At 39.5% G+C, this 15,870-nt stretch overlaps 1 protein-coding gene and 1 long non-coding RNA gene across 4 annotated transcripts; one reads left to right on the plus strand and one right to left on the minus strand.

Moving 5' to 3' along the window:
- Window positions 1-3,870: 3,870 nt before the first annotated feature.
- Window positions 3,871-5,417, plus strand: LOC307146817. The gene is made up of 4 exons (XR_013819162.1): window positions 3,871-3,984; window positions 4,505-4,642; window positions 4,738-4,790; window positions 4,868-5,417. It is a non-coding gene; the product is annotated as an uncharacterized lncRNA (long non-coding RNA).
- Window positions 5,418-5,895: 478 nt separating this feature from the next.
- Window positions 5,896-15,858, minus strand: znf646 (zinc finger protein 646). 3 transcript variants are annotated; one of them, XM_079851105.1, is made up of 6 exons: window positions 15,779-15,856; window positions 15,179-15,330; window positions 14,049-14,174; window positions 10,467-13,283; window positions 9,269-10,351; window positions 5,896-9,169 (listed from the first exon to the last, which is right to left on the minus strand). In XM_079851105.1, the coding sequence occupies exons 4-6, from the start codon at window positions 13,076-13,078 to the stop codon at window positions 8,269-8,271; spliced, it is 4,596 nt and encodes a 1,531-aa protein (XP_079707231.1). In that variant the 5' UTR covers window positions 13,079-13,283; window positions 14,049-14,174; window positions 15,179-15,330; window positions 15,779-15,856; the 3' UTR covers window positions 5,896-8,268. The 3 variants fall into 3 exon arrangements, with proteins under 3 accessions (XP_079707231.1, XP_079707230.1, XP_079707232.1); XM_079851104.1 differs by lacking the exon at window positions 14,049-14,174; XM_079851106.1 differs by lacking the exons at window positions 14,049-14,174; window positions 15,179-15,330 and having other exon boundaries at window positions 15,779-15,858.
- Window positions 15,859-15,870: the final 12 nt, after the last annotated feature.

Below are 15,870 nucleotides of genomic sequence, written 5' to 3' on the forward strand. Positions count from 1 at the left end.
TCTTACTGCAAATTCTTGCCCGGAATATGTATGTAAATATTTTCCATTATATTGCGCAATTGACCTTATGTTATTCCCCACACCCATGGTCTTGCTGTTCTGATCGTATTAATAATAACTGTCTTGCTGCTTTTCCTCTCAGTCTGTCGTTGTGTGAGTCTGCCTGCCAAACACCGAACTGTTGTTTGCTCCCTTGGACCAGAGACAGTGAATTACGTAGTTGGGTGGGGTGACTTTAATGTGCTCATTTTGCCCAAACATACTTTTGCACGGGGAGACTGGGGTCTCTCGTTTGTGCTTTTACAGAAAGTACTTATTTTTCACATATTGTCTTCGTTTAAAATCTTATTCCTTGAAATAGTTTTTCCTGGTAGGTCTGACATCAAATATTTACGTCAGTAAGATCACCAAATATTATAATGGCGGATATTTCCTAGTAATAGAGAGTTGTACTCTTTCACGTAAATGTTGCCTCTGAAAGTAAAAATGAAACTTCGCAGAGAACATGCTGTGTTGTTGTGCGTCTCTACCATCATTGACTGTTTCATAATCGTCGTGCTGAATACAGAGATTCAGTGGCCGTGTTTCAAAACCTAGCAACTACCCAGCAAACAAAAAACATGTTTTAAGAACGTTTTGCGAATCTTAAGTCATGAAAACGTTTCTTAATGTTCTCTGAACGTTCAAATCTTCCAGTTAAAAAAAAAATAATAATAATAAAATAAAATAAAATATTGGTTGTGCTAAGGTTAAACCAACGTTCAATTGAATCATTTTGCAAACATTGTGAGAATGTTACTTTTGAATGTTCTCTGAACATTCTGAAACAATTAAGTGACATTTAAAAATGTTAGAACGTCCAACTAAAATGTTTCAGGGGGGAAAAACGTTACATGAACGATCTTAACGTTTTGAGAACTGTATTACGTTACTGTAATAATGTTTGTCAGTTAGGCTACATTAAACCAATTTAAAAAATGTTTCTTATTACATCCGATGCGATGGCATCCGGCTAAAGTTAACATTTTATTCATTCTGATTAATTCAGTAACAACTGCGCATTTTGATTAAAAGAGAACCGATTTATTTAGAAAAGACTCGGCGTCATTCGTTTTGGGAATCTGATGCACTGTATGACTGGTGGTCAAGCAGTTTGCTTTTGATTCACTAAAATAACAGACTTGGTGTCTTTCCATGCTCAAAAATGCCAGGAACCGGCTCTAGGTCGCAACTCGAGCTGAATATTTCGCGTGCTCTGTAAACAGTAGGCTATGAGTTAACAACAAACCAAAATCAAATATTTTCTCAATAATTGTTCTCTAATAAATTCTTAGTAAAAGTTGATCTCAGCCCTGATTTGAATTCACACGGATGTCCTAAACGCGGTCTACATAGGCAGCACACGGGCTTCTGGAGACACAGCCACGAATCTCAGTACAGTACATAGGAAATGACTCATAGAGGAGTTGAACCCAACGCGTGGGTGTGGGCGCTATTAAAACAAGACTGAAAGTTTGGGGTGGTTCATTCACACGCGCGCTCTTGCTATGCTATAAACCCGTTTGTGGCTTTTAATCTCTTGAAGAAATCTTTTTGATTTCAATATAAATAAAGATCAATGGATTCCGGTGCGCTGCGTTGCATCTATTGGATTACTCTATTGGTCGCCACGCTTATTAATGGAATAAACGCGGATAAAAGTAAGAATATTCACATTTACTTGCTTAATATCTTCATGTTGTAACATATAGGCTAGCCTAGCAGATGTAAGACGTATCTTATGGATTTTCCGTGGCCGAAGAAAGTTCCGAACTTTTGTCTCATTTGTCCTCTTGCTATGAACATGGGAAGACGTGGAGTCAGTGGAGTTAATGACGATGAACTGCCTCATTCGTAATAGCTTCCTTTACCAGTTGCAGTTCCCACCGGTTCCGCATTCCAATGCTCTTATTTCACTCCCACCCACTCCATGGGTTGTATTGTGCCCAGCTGAGAACAGTGCAACACAAGAGGCTTCAGCTTTCCATGAGGAACATGAGGCTTGTAGTGTCTTTGTTACTTTGGCATGTGTATGTTACTGCTGGAACAGTTTTAATTGTAAAAACACTTGCAGGAAAGAAAAAAAAAGTGCATTGTCTGCTATGGGAAAGTATTAGGCAATGCATTGGAAAGCGCCCATATGCCCTTGTTATATTCAGTGGCTTTAGTTAAGCAGTAATTGAATGCAGTCAGTAAACTGTTTCATGTCATGTCACAGTTACATTATAACGAGAAAATTATATTTAAAGTCTTATGGATTTAATCATGCACATCAAAACATGCTTAGATCATCACAGAACTACTGTAGTAGTTCTCTAGGGGGGGCTGAGGCCCAATTGGGGGCCTCAGTAAACTTTTAAGGTGCCCTCAAGATATCAGCATAACTATTCATTTAACAAATAACACATGAATTATATGAATACATTCAGGAATTTACACATTGCTCAGCTCACCACCAGCTATACAAACTTAAACATTTGTCAGTTTTGTTTTCTATTTCATCTCCACAAATAATGAATGTTTTATTTAAATGGGATTGGCTGGAGCAGTGAGTATAGCCTATACTTAATATACAGATGTCATCTTCAAGAAGTGAGAAAAAACAAGCACCTCTCATTTCAGCAGAAGAACAAGAGGAAGAACCTTAGCCCGGGGGCCTTCAAATATTAACTTTGACAATGGGGGTCCTTGGATTACAAAGGCTAAGAGCTAAAGACATTGTGATCTGAAATGCAAGTTTATTTTTACTGATAATTAAGCTTGCTGTGCTAAAACATGCAAGGCTTTGAACGTATTATTCTATTTCTCAAGTGTGCAGTTGAGATAGCAAGACCATGATTTCAGAATGCCTCTAAATCTCCAAAGTCTATCTTCATATGAGCAGCCCACATTCTCAACCTCAACCATCAGATAAGAATTCACTGAAGTGTAATTCACTATACCCTCCCTGTAGTTTTTTTTTTATTATATGCAAATGTATGTGCTTGAATGCATGACATGCATGCAGTGAAACACTTGATGAGTCATGCATCCTTAAAAGTCTTGAGTCAATGTCAGATTATATGTCAGCAGTGCACGTTGTTCTGTTATGTCCCACGAAGCCTCAAGAAAAGATGTGACATTCAGTAGGCTGTGCAGTTTCACTCATTTTAATTTGGTTGCTAATGCCAATCATTTACATTTGATGGCATGTAATCACTTCGCAAGGATTAGACATCAAGACGTCCCCTAAGAAAGGTCTTCATTAGAATCTTCAGTCACGTCACATAGTAGGCTACTGCAGCAGGTGATATTAGCTTGCAGATGTTTATCATCTAGACCGCAGCTGTGAGTTTTTCGTGAAAGGCTTTCTGTGGTACCTGCCTTGCCGCATTTTCCCCTATGTACCTCCCCTGATTGCAAACATGTGCGCAAGACAAACTTCAACTCTCACTGACGACACACCGACCCATTAATTCTCTTAAAGTCACTTTTCCATGTCCTCAATTCTCACAGTGGGACACTTTGCATGCACTCAGGGCCACATCATAGTCTGGCCGCCAGCTTAGACTTGCTTACGCACACAGAGCATGAGTAATATCGTTTCCCCGCGAGTGCACCACCACATCACTTCAACGGAATTTCCCATCTCATTTCATATGAAAAAGAGGCAGAGCGAAGAAAGCCCTTGGATCTTTTCCAGTCGTAAAACATCATATTTTAACCATGTGCAAAACCCCGAACACACCTCAAGTTATCAGGAAACCTGTGCCGAGAGGTTGTTTTTGACCGTTTCATTGTAATGTGCTATACCGCTACCTGACACCTTTTTGTGTGCGGTTCTTTGTTCAATTTTGTCAGGTTCAGCCCGCTGCCAGAAATCTGAATTCTGGAATAGAGATGGCGCAGTGTGTGTACCTTGTTCTGAATGCAAACAGTACCCGAAAACTCCATCATGTGACACATGTGAGTATAATGTAGCCTGTCAAATTTAAAATGGTTCTGAGAGTAGCGATATTTATCGCGTTATATCACGTGCGATAGGCAAATGAACGAACGACTCATAATTTATCATAATTTATATTTGGTTGCATTATGATTTCCCTAATTCCTAATATGATCAAGATTGCATATGAAACGGAATTTGGCTATAGGCTAACATTTTAATTAAAATCTGCTCAAGGGATTCAAAGTTGGTAAGCTTGTTCAAGTTAGTAATATGGTCTGATCTCCCCCATTTGGCTATTTAAAATAACTCCACTCAAATGAACGAGATAACTTGAACAAAGAGGAATTAATTTTGCTGAACAAGACTCAAAGATCCAAATCAGTAAAATGGTCCATCCTTCCCATCACGAATAAGTTTGAACACTCATGAGAATGAATATGTAAGTAGGCCTAACATACAGAGAAGGAGTGGCCAGATTCTTTCTGTATGATCTGAAGAGCTGGAGGACTTCCAGTAACATTGTTCTGTGTTTTTAAGGCCCACCCACAGAGCCTTCAGATTCCTGGAGGGTGGCAGCAATTACCAGTTTGTCTGTCCTGGCAGCCGTAATTGTTTTCGGAGCCTTGATCATAGGAGTTCTAGTACATCAATGCAGGTCAAGGAGGACCTTACGTGGTGAGATGTTAACATTATATCCTCTTTTTAACAACAAAAACACTCTTTCAGAGCAGGACTCAGAACTTACCCAACTTTTTCTGTCCACAATTCAGAGCCGATTGAAGAGACAACAGGACCCCTCTATCCAGTATAGGTTCTTCAAGAGGTAAGAGTGGAAAAATGCAACGCATTTTAGTATGTTTTGAAATGCATGAAGGAAATTAATTTTCTAAATGTTTGCAGCTCAAGGAAGTCAAGCTGACAGCATATGAAAATGGACTGTTACTCCAGTGAATTAATGCTCCAGTTGGTGGAACACTGGCTGGTACCTCAACCACAGAGTGTTCTGAGTAGCATCTGATTTGTCTAATTTATTACGTTAGTATGTCATGCATAGTGAATGGTTATGCACAAAAGCTGCACTGAGACATTGTCGTTCACTGTGCAGAATGGGTTTGCAAACCTTAGGTGCTAAGTGACATCCTATGGACAGCATGATAGCATATTTTATATTCCATTGTTGGAACCCTTAAAATGCTACACTGTTTTTGCAGAATTTTGTTTGAGACCATTAATGTTGCACTTATGGTGCATTGTAGATGCATTCCCACTTGAATATCCATAGTTAGATTTGTGAACGTGATAAACACAAATAACCTTAACCTGTTTAATATAGTAGAATTAGTCAAAGATGATCCTTTTTACACAATTATGCCTCCTAAACAGATTTAGTATGGCACATAGCCATTTGAATGTATTTGTAATAATCGTTTGTACAGTTTATCTATTTTTATAGTGTTGGAATACTACGCACTGTATAGATGTAGCCCTTATAACAATGTTGACACCGACTGGCTCAGCACAGCAGCCTGTCAATGGCATCGATGAACGTTCTGGAGATGTGGGGACACTGAAGACCATCAAAGACACAGCAGCCGATTACATGAAAGAGAGGAGTCGCCAGCTGACATTAACAAATTTTCTAAGAGCCGCAGGTGTCAGATTAAATTTTCCTGCCTTTATGCGCATAAGAGATTAGATAGTGTAGAGAGATATTTACATACTTGTATATCAATACATTTAATATCTAGTGTCTAATCAATTTATCTTAGTAAAACATTACTAAAGGATAAAATCACCAATTTTAGATGAATAGCGAGCAATGGGCATTAAGAAATGTATATATTAATATACAGTGGATGCTAAGGAGAAAGTTTCTTGTTTGAATGACTTCAAGCACATTTAGCAAGAGTAAAGGGGTGAATCTCACCAAACCTGATAAGAACATGAATATTATCTGTTTTCTTTGCATTGTTACATTGTTTCCAGGAAAACTAAGCACATTTTACACCCCAATTCCCAAGAAGACTACGTACCTCATTGCGAACCACTGCCATGTTTGTCAGAAATCTAGAACATCAAGGCCTGGTTTCACAGACAGGGTTTAGATAAAGCCAGGATTAGGCCTAAGTTTAATTAGGACATGAGTAGCTTTTATAAACATGCCTTGAAAAAAAAAAAAAAAAAAAAAAAAAAAACATTACTGATGTGCATCTTGAGACAAAACAATTGCACTGACATAGGTTAAGATATGTCAGTGCAAGTTGCTTTCAGTTAAAACTGCTCAAACATGCATTTTATTCTGGGACTAATCTTAAGTCTTGTCTGTGAAACCTGGGGCAAGAAACTAGTCCAGAATCTTGCTAAACATAAACCTGTGAAGCATGCACGGCGCTGACACAGTCTTGAGTAAAGTTGGTTGTGTATACGCCTTTACTCATTCACGATTACTCCAACAAGACTGCAGAGGAAACTATGCATTGTAATGCAATAAAGATAACTAATGTATTTTATTAATGTGTTGACAATTTATTTTTCCCAAAATGTGTTCTTGAAAGCATCTCATTTCAGAATTCACACTTTAAGAGAAAATATGAAAGCAAAGCGAACTCTTTTCTCATTTGCATATTCTAAAGTAATCATGTCATGCTCTACAACTGCAACTGCAAGGGATTCATTCAAGTGTTAAAATAAAGATAAGGGAAGGCAGAAAAAGAAGCCAAAACACACTGTTATATTGTTTTTATTCAGTTCAAGAAAGTGAGGGTATCAACACCTACAAATAAACATCATCTGCTTATTAAGGTCCCTACTTGAGAAAGAAACATTGATCATGTGAACAAAAATAAATAATTTATATTTAAGATATATGCATCTGATTACAAGGAGTCTCAATTGTCAGTTTAAGTTCTAATGAAGCCATTAATACATAAAGGTTTGCAACTCCTACTCTTAAATAATCAGTAAGCACTGATCTATAGGTTTAAAAGGAAACCATCTAACAAATAATTCTAATCCAAGTAGGGTGGTGATATGAAATGGCACATTGAAATTCAATCTGGCATTAAAGACAGACATAGAAGCCTTGATGCCAGAAGCATCAAGCTAAATGTATTTTCTTACATTGCGTCTAGTAAAGTTGCAAGACCTGAGCATTTAAAACAAAACAAAAACTGTTGCAAAACGTTTAGTCTGTGAATTCCTGCCCTAATTGAGCCCGACCGATCATGGATTTTTGGGTTTATTAATTTTTTTGTGCTCCAATATCTTGTGAAGAATATACTTCCACTTCATAAAACATTTAGTATAAAAGTATGCGCTAAGAAAACTGAAATATTTCTGTTGTTCTTTCAAATACACTGCTGTGAATGCTTTTAAAGAGGTAAAGAGGTATTTCTGACGTGTTTACAACCATTATCTAAAATACCTACATACTCAACCAATCTAGCATTTATCACACATTTAATACCATGCATAATGTGTACCACATTTAACAGTAATAAAGACAAGAAATATGCTTAAGGTATAAATGGTTATTTTTAAATAAATAAATATCTTTGAGATTTTCTACAGGACAGGCCTTAGGGTAGGTTGCTGTTTGACAGCTTTACCAGTGTCATCCATTGTGAAACTGCAGGAACATCATGTGTACAGTGGTCTTAATGAGAAGATGAAGTGATAACAGCAAATTTACCATGAGCAGTATGATAACCTGAAAAAACGGAAGCACTTAATACAAACATAATGAGAAGGATAGCACATATCCTTTTACCCCCAAAATACCCTTCTTTTAAGAAAAAAAAACCTAAAAAAAACCAGAACACCGTATTCTGTTCCCCCGCCGATTACGCCAACTAATCGGTCGGACTCTTGAAGGCAGCACTGGGTAAGAGTTTGGACAGAAATACTCATCCAAGCTCTCAGTCTGAGATCTATCATAGTACCATACAATTTGTGCACTGTGTGGGAACACAAAACAAATGAAATAAAATAAAAAATCTAAAATGGTCTCTGACAGGCACTGTCACTTATTCTAAAATGTCTACAGTATTACTGTCCCTACCAGAGGTAGTATCTTATCAATGCCAGCTTTAAGTGTCCTTTGAAGAACTATATTTAAAAACACAACAGTAAAGGAGGCAAGCCTCGCCGAGATCTGTGTGCAACACCATCTGGACAAGCACAGCAAAAAACCTGATGTTGTACGATTATTGGCAATAGGCCTTGGGTGGAGAGAGTCTTCCTCTTGTAATAGAATATTGTTTTGAAATTTTCCCTTGGGGTGACAAGACTGAAGTGAGGCCTCAGAGGAAAGGGTCCACACCCAGTCCGATTAATGCATTATCATCCATATTGAAGGAGGACTCGTAGGTCTGTTGGGTATTCTGATGCATCTTCTGATGGTGCCGGAGGTTAGACTTGCTAGAGAAACGTTTGTCACACAGGAGGCAAGAGAAGGGCTTCTCTTTGGTGTGGATGCGCCTGTGGCAGATAAGCTGGGTGGAGACCCGAAAGGCTTTGCCACACTCCAGGCACTGATAGCGTTTGGGTTCTGTGTGAATGCGCCGGTGATTCTTCAGTGCCATGAGATTGGTGAACTCCTTCTGACAGACCGAGCAGAAGAAGGAGCCAGTCTTGTGGCTGTTCTTGTGGTTGAGCAGTGAACCAGCGTGGCGATAAGTGCGCCCACAGTGCTCACACACATGACTCTTCTCCTCCCTACCATATTCCTCACTACTTTCCTGCTGGTCTTGCGGCTCAGGGAAGCCATGTACTCGGCTGAAAGCTGAATCGATCTTAGGAAGGCTCTGAATTCCTATCTGCTGGTCCAGTGTAGAGTCCCAGTCTAAATCCTGCTGCATCTGCATACCTTGCTCATGGTGTGACTGGCCTTGTAAGCTGCCATGGAGCTCCTGGTGCTGCTGAAAACTAGCCAGGTTTGGGAAGTTCTGTTGACATATGTTGCAGTAATAGGGGAGTCCCTTACTATGCACCTCCATGTGGCTCTGCATGTGTGAAAACTCACAGAAGGTTTTCCCGCAATCTGGGCAGCAGTGGCGAGCCATTTGAGAGTGGCTCTTTAAATCCAGAGGATCTGTGAATGTTTTGAGGCAGAGAGTGCAGTGCAGGAGGTCAGCAGAATGAGTCTTCTTGTGGTTGAGAAGGGAACCGGCGTGTCTATAAGAGCGTCCGCATTGATCACATCTGTAATAAAAGGACAATACTGGCATAAGATACAATGAAATTATGAAGGATTGAAAACGATAGGCGTTTAGATAACATTTAAGAAACAATCTGACTCACGTATAGCATTTGTCCACACCATCTTGATTTACAGTAGAGTTTGGATTTCCGTTCCGGTAACAGCGATGTCTCTTTAGCCCAGACTTTCCTTGGAACCTTTTACCACACGTTTGGCAGCTGTAATGAGTTGCTCCCCGTGCATGGATTTTTTGATGGTTGTACAGGATACTGGAGAGACGAAAAGCTTTACCACAAGTAGGACAGACATACTTTTTCTTCTGTGTGTGAATGCGTGTGTGGTTTCGTAAAGCCATGGGATTGGAAAAGGGCTTGGCACAGAAGGAGCAGGTAAAATTGCCTGTTTTGTGAGTGTTCTTATGGTTCAACAAGCTACCGGCGTGACGGTAACTTCGACTGCAAATGTTACACTTGAATGGTCGTTCCTCTTTTCCTAGGGCCGTACGGTCTACATTTCCTGGGGGGACAGAATCAGAGACAGTCTCTTTGCAACAGGTGTGTCCTTGAAGTAGTTCATTATCTGGAAATACAAGACGGCAATTCTTGCATTTTAAATCCTTTTCTTGTTTGTGGACCCTGACCTTTCTTCTTACTGCTGCATTTCTTTTAGAGGTCGAACAAGTGTGGTTGAGTAACTGTTTGTTTCCTCTGAAGGCCTTTCCACATTCTTGGCAGCGGTATCTTTTGACAGCAAAGTGTATTCGTAAATGGTTCTTCATTGCTAGCTGGTTGGAGTAAGTGTTGTTGCACAAAGCACAGTAATATTCACCTGTCTTGTGCGAGTTTTTGTGGTTGACCAAGCTTCCCGCATGCCGATAGCTTCGCCCACATTGATCACAGACAAAAGGACGAGGGTCCTTGGGATCTCCTATCTGGCCCTTCTTTTCTTGGCTAGACTTATCACTGTTAGAGGTCTGCCGTTGCTTATGGCGTCTGCTCATTCTCTTTCTGCCGAAATTAAGTGCCTGCATTCCACTCCCTGAGGCATTTCCACTCATCTGCATGAGTGTCTGAATTTGTTTGTTGAGCTCTTCAATCTTAGCCTTGTTTTCTTGATGTACCCTCTGGTGGTTCAATAGTTGTTTATAGATTTTGAATGCTTTCCCACATTCTGTGCAACTATGCCTGGTAGAGAAAGAGACCAAAAAATCAGACAAACAAGAACTTGGCTAAAAAACAATACAGATGAAGTATGATACTTTTTGCAAAGCAATCAAATTCTGAAGTTTTAAATACTTACTTCTTAACATCGAAGTGTGTCCTCTGGTGATTCTTGAGAGCCAACAAATTATAAAAACGCTTTTGGCAAACAAAGCAGCGAAACACTCCAGTTTTGTGAGACTTCTTATGATTGAGCAAAGATCCAGCGTGTCTGTATGAACGACCACACTGGTCACACTTGTACTGTCGTTCTCCATCATGTGGACTCTCCTGTAAAAGTTCTTGTTGAAATGCATTTCTAAGAAGCGGTTTCTCCGCGCATTTCTCCCCCACTTGTCCATCTCGTTGTCCTGTGCACTTGTGGTTATTGAGGTGATAAAGATCGCTGCAGCTTATGCCACATTTCCCACAAATAATACCTTCCATTTCCACTTTTGGTTTGAGCTCATTCTGGTGGTCTGTTACAAATTGATCTGGTGTATTACCTTCTATATTGCTATGCAAGAGCTGGTGGGCTTGTAGGTCTTTTTTCTTTGTAAAGCTCTCCCCACAAGTGCTGCAGATAATCAGACTGCATTCACTCTGCTGATTTTCACTCTGTTCATCTCTCTTGACCTCTAGAGAAGACACAGATGACGGGCCAGATGCCGAAGGTGCAGCATGGGTTTGAGTGTGACCTCGGAGATGGCTTCGCAGTGCACGCATGTTACTATAGTGATTCCCACAAACTGAGCACTGATACATCTCCCCATCATCCTCTTCACACTCAGCTTGATCTTCACTGTCACTCATTTGTCCATGAATGTTGTCATGAAAGGTCTGCTGTCTAAAATAGGCCTCAGCTGCACTGCCATTGTGTTCCTCAAAACCAATATCCTCACCCGACTCTCCTAAGAAATGTTGATGCTTTGTGTCTTGAAAGTCCATGTGACCGGATGAGTCGTTCGTCATGGTCTGATACTGCTGAATCAGGAGGGGACATGTGTGTGACTTGATTCCTGCAATATCAGTAAATGTCTTACCACAGTCTGCACACATGTGCCTCTCCATGAGGTGTTCGTCCTGAGGTAGGTGCTCATCTGGGAAGGAATTATCAAACTGCTCATGAAATTCAGTAGCATTTGGCTCGTCCACATACTCCTCGTCTGATTTATGGTGCACAGAGTCTACCAAGTCATGAGGAAGGCCTAATATTCCACTTACATCTTCCTCATGTGATGAAAAGCAGCTCTGTTGGTTCTCATGTGTTAAGGGTTCTGAGGAAAGCCAGTCACCCTCAGAACTAGCAGGCAAAGATGTGGGTCTTCCCTTATGAATCCGAAGGTGGCTTCGCAGAGCCGCCAAATGTGGGTAGCTCTTGCGGCAGATGGAACACTGAAAGATCCCGGTCTGATGGGATCGTTTGTGATTTATAAGACTGCCTGCATGCCTGTAACTTTTGCCACAAATGTTGCACCTGAAGCGGCGACCAGAACCGTCATCCTCTTCTACTTTGATGTTATCAGGACATGGTTTTGAATGATCAGGGTTGAGGTCCTCTGATGGTAGGGCCATAGGCTGTCCCTGAGCATGTACGGTCAATGAATTGTCATCCAAAGAGTTAGGTAGATACATTTCCCCATTTTCCATTGGCCCATCTGATTGGTCATAATCAACAACTTTATTGAGTAACTGAGGCAATGGTGGAGTGTCACTAGTGGGGGGATAAGGATTAGACTCTGGGGAATGAGTAACACTTTCATTGTACGAGAAATTGTGCTCCTCTGACAAATTGGTAGGGAGCTCAAATGACACAGAAGAGGAGTTGTGCAACAGAATATGATTTTGAAACTCATCATCATTAGCAAAAGTAACCTGACAAAGGTGACAAAAATGTATATTAACATCACCATTCTGTGGCATAACTTGCGGGGCAAGTTCTTGCTTGCAGTCTGTGAGGGCAGCTTTAGAGTTCTGTCCACTGAGACGACCTCGGGTTTTACTATGGATTCGCTGGTGACTATTAAGGGCAGCAAGATTGTTGAACTGTTTAAAACAGATTGGACACTCAAATATTCCCATTAGGTGAGTTTTCTTATGATTTATGAGGCTGCCATGATGTCTGTATGTCTTGTCACATGAGTCACATTTAAACGGCCTGTCTCCAGCATCATCTTCAGCTGCTGTATCACTTTCTGGGGTTGAGTTTGAAATGTGTTCGGACTCTGCTTCATTACAAAGGCTGCTCATTGGAGCAATATTCAGCTTCATGTCTGGCTGCAAATCTGGCATAATGTCAAAATCCACATCATCTAGATGCAGCAACTCGTCATCTTTATAACCACTTTCAATATGACTTTTTGCAACATCGTTCGTCATGACATGAGACTCTTTATTGCGATGGACCTTTTGATGGGTGACCAGCTGAGTTGCCAGACGAAAAGCCTTTCCACATTCTGTGCAAGAATATTTCTTTCTAGATGTGTGGATGCGCAGGTGGCTTTTGAGAGCCAATGCATTGGAGAGCTTCCTGGAGCATATATGACACTGAAAAGAGCCAACCTTGTGTGTTTTTCTGTGGTTAGCCAAGCTACCAGCATGCCTGTAGCCTCGTCCACATTCCTCACATTTGAACTTACGTTCCTCTTCTGACTGATGAAAAGTGTCTATATGCTCTAAACGACTGGGCATGCCTGGCTCTTGCATAGCCATAATGTTATAGTATAATGATAAGAAATGTCAATAAGAGCCAGCTTGAATGAGTGTGAGGGACACACCTGTCCTAACTATTATCAAAATGGCTTGTTCGGTGAGGCCTGAACGTGAAGGCAAAAAACTAGCTGAGAATACATTCTGTTCCATTCCATTGAAAAAATGTCATTGGGAGGATGGTGCAAGTGCAGGCAGTGGATGAAATCTGTAACAGAAAAGCCCATACATTATTTACTATTAAGTTCACACAAGGCAGTAGTGCAACAAAAAAAATCAATCATGATACAAAGCAAACATTAGCATTGCTTTCTCTAATGTGACAAAAGCTCAGAGTTGACAACCAATGAGTCATTACATAAAACAAGTAGGCTAATTAAACAAAATTAATTATTTTAACATTACTGTACAATAAAACACTGCACTGATTCATAGGGAAAATTCATGCAAACATTAAAAAATGATAGCATTAATTACACTCATGTTGTTTCAAAAACAGTCTCAGTTGACATTCACTTTAATTGTATGGACTAAAAATGCAATTAAAGTAAATGTTGACTGAAGCGTCATTCTGCCTGACATCTTTCTTTTTTTTATGCTGTTAGGAGAAAATCTTTCCTACAGGTTTGGAATGTCATGAGAGTGAGTAAATAGGACCCTATGATTTACGTGATGCAAAAAATTTTTTATAAATAACACAGATGAATTAAATATACAGTAGTCAACATTTGAAGTGGATCAAAAAAGTTTTTTTTGGAAGGTTTTGATCCACTTCAAATGTTGACTACTGTATTTTACTGTGCAATGTCAAGCACCTTGGCAAATTGAAATAATTATCAACTGAATTAATAAAACAAAAGTAGGCCTGTAGAATTAATTAAAAGTCAAACCATGTTGTGACTATGGCTCATAAACTTCGGTTCTGGAGGGCCACAGTCATACAGAGTTGAGGTCCAACCCCTAACAAACTCACCTTCCTGTAACTTTCTAGTAATCCTGAAGGCCTTGATTAGCTTGATGTGCTTAATTAGGGTTAGAGCTAAACTCTGAAGGACAATGACCCTCCAGGACAAGAGTAGAAGACTCCTTGGCTTGAGCCCTAGTGTTGTGATTAAACCACAAAGAGACAGCTGTTTAAATATAAAGTGTGAATGATAAGTGCAACTTCATCTACACATACTCAAAAGAAATTAGGACAGAATTTGATTTCCACAGTTGTTGATAATACATTTGTATTACATAATGAAAACACCAAATAACCAAAAATTGAAAAATAAATAAATAAAACAGATTTCATAGGCCTCTATTATTGTTAAAACTTTTAATGAATTATTAATTTGTTAAAGTTTTAAATGGAAAACAATTAGACCACAGAATTTGGGACAGAATAAAATGCATTTCAAAGGGCTCTTTGTAAATAATGACTTGTCATGTCAGGGTGAATAGCTCCTTTATTAAACAAATATGTTTTAATTTATAAGTGTCCATTAAGCATAAACACAGGCAAAAACACCTGATTTTTTTTATATATATATATATATATACACAAGCAACAATTAAACCAACTTGAGGTGTTCTATAAAATCAAAGTACATGGAGGGGTTTCTATATCCATAAAGACCATTTCCCATCCATCATGAATCTTTAACGTTAAGTTAGTTGGTCTGAGTTCTAGTTTTTAATCTAATATTAGGTCTAATTTTAAAATATAACATCATTCCACAAAAAATAACGCGGTATATCTGTCGGGATCCGACAGCATGAAGGATCAACTGACTGACGGGCTCCAGCAGTTAGATGACAGTCTGCCACACACAATGGAGCTCTATTGACACACTAAACACTTCTCCAGTACATTAGCTTAACAGCTAGCTACGCAAGCACAATCTCGACAGTGTATTAATCGATCGTTGTAATAGTCCTCTAGTAGTAGTCTAATTTAATATATGAGACAAAACGCAGAGATAAGCGGAATAAAATATATTTTTGGGAGAGGCAGTAGCATCCCATTCCACTGCGAGCTTGTTAGCAATTGGCGGCTAGAAACTGCGGCTATATCTAGCCAACTGATACAGCAAAAAATAACGTTAGGAGTATACATACTGAATGTTGAGGTCTCCCTTTGTGGTGTTGGTGAATGTAATGTTGGCACTCCGTCCACTTTATTTTAGTTTCAGGACGGGCGTGTTCGTCCCCCCTTTTCTAACAATTGTCTTTTCCCCATCCCACTCTCGACTCACTTCCTGCTTTTGTTGCTAGGGAACAGGAAATGTGCATCAGTGAAAAAAGTCCGTACGTTTTCCTCTCAAGAGCGGTTTTCTTTTAACATACGTTTTTAAATAGAAAAAACGTTGCTTATTATATTATTTATACCCCATCCGCCACTTCTAAAATGTGTTCAACCATTACCATGAGCCTTGTTTGTTCATTCTTTAATGCTACCATTCATTTTAATGACAGCTTGCATTTTTAAAAATGTTAAATTCAACTGTATTTGGCAACTCTTACAATAAAGTTATAGCAATTATTTTATTAACAAGCATAACCAGTTATTATAACCACACCATTTTTTTTTATCCCATTCACATTTTTGTTATGTAACTTTATGCACAAAACAAATGAACATCCACACTGAAGTGAGCATGCATAATTTCCCCTCCCACAGGTTTTTTTTTTCACTCCACCCCATTCTTTCCCTCTTACCATGCACTGACTGGAGTCAGCAGAAACTCTTCAGCAAGAATACCAAAAGAGCAGAGTGATGAATGCGGGTTAATGTTGTAGGCATTCCCCAG

This window comes from Squalius cephalus (assembly GCF_949319135.1).
Source record: "Squalius cephalus genome assembly, chromosome: 19".
Taxonomy (NCBI): domain Eukaryota; kingdom Metazoa; phylum Chordata; class Actinopteri; order Cypriniformes; family Leuciscidae; genus Squalius; species Squalius cephalus.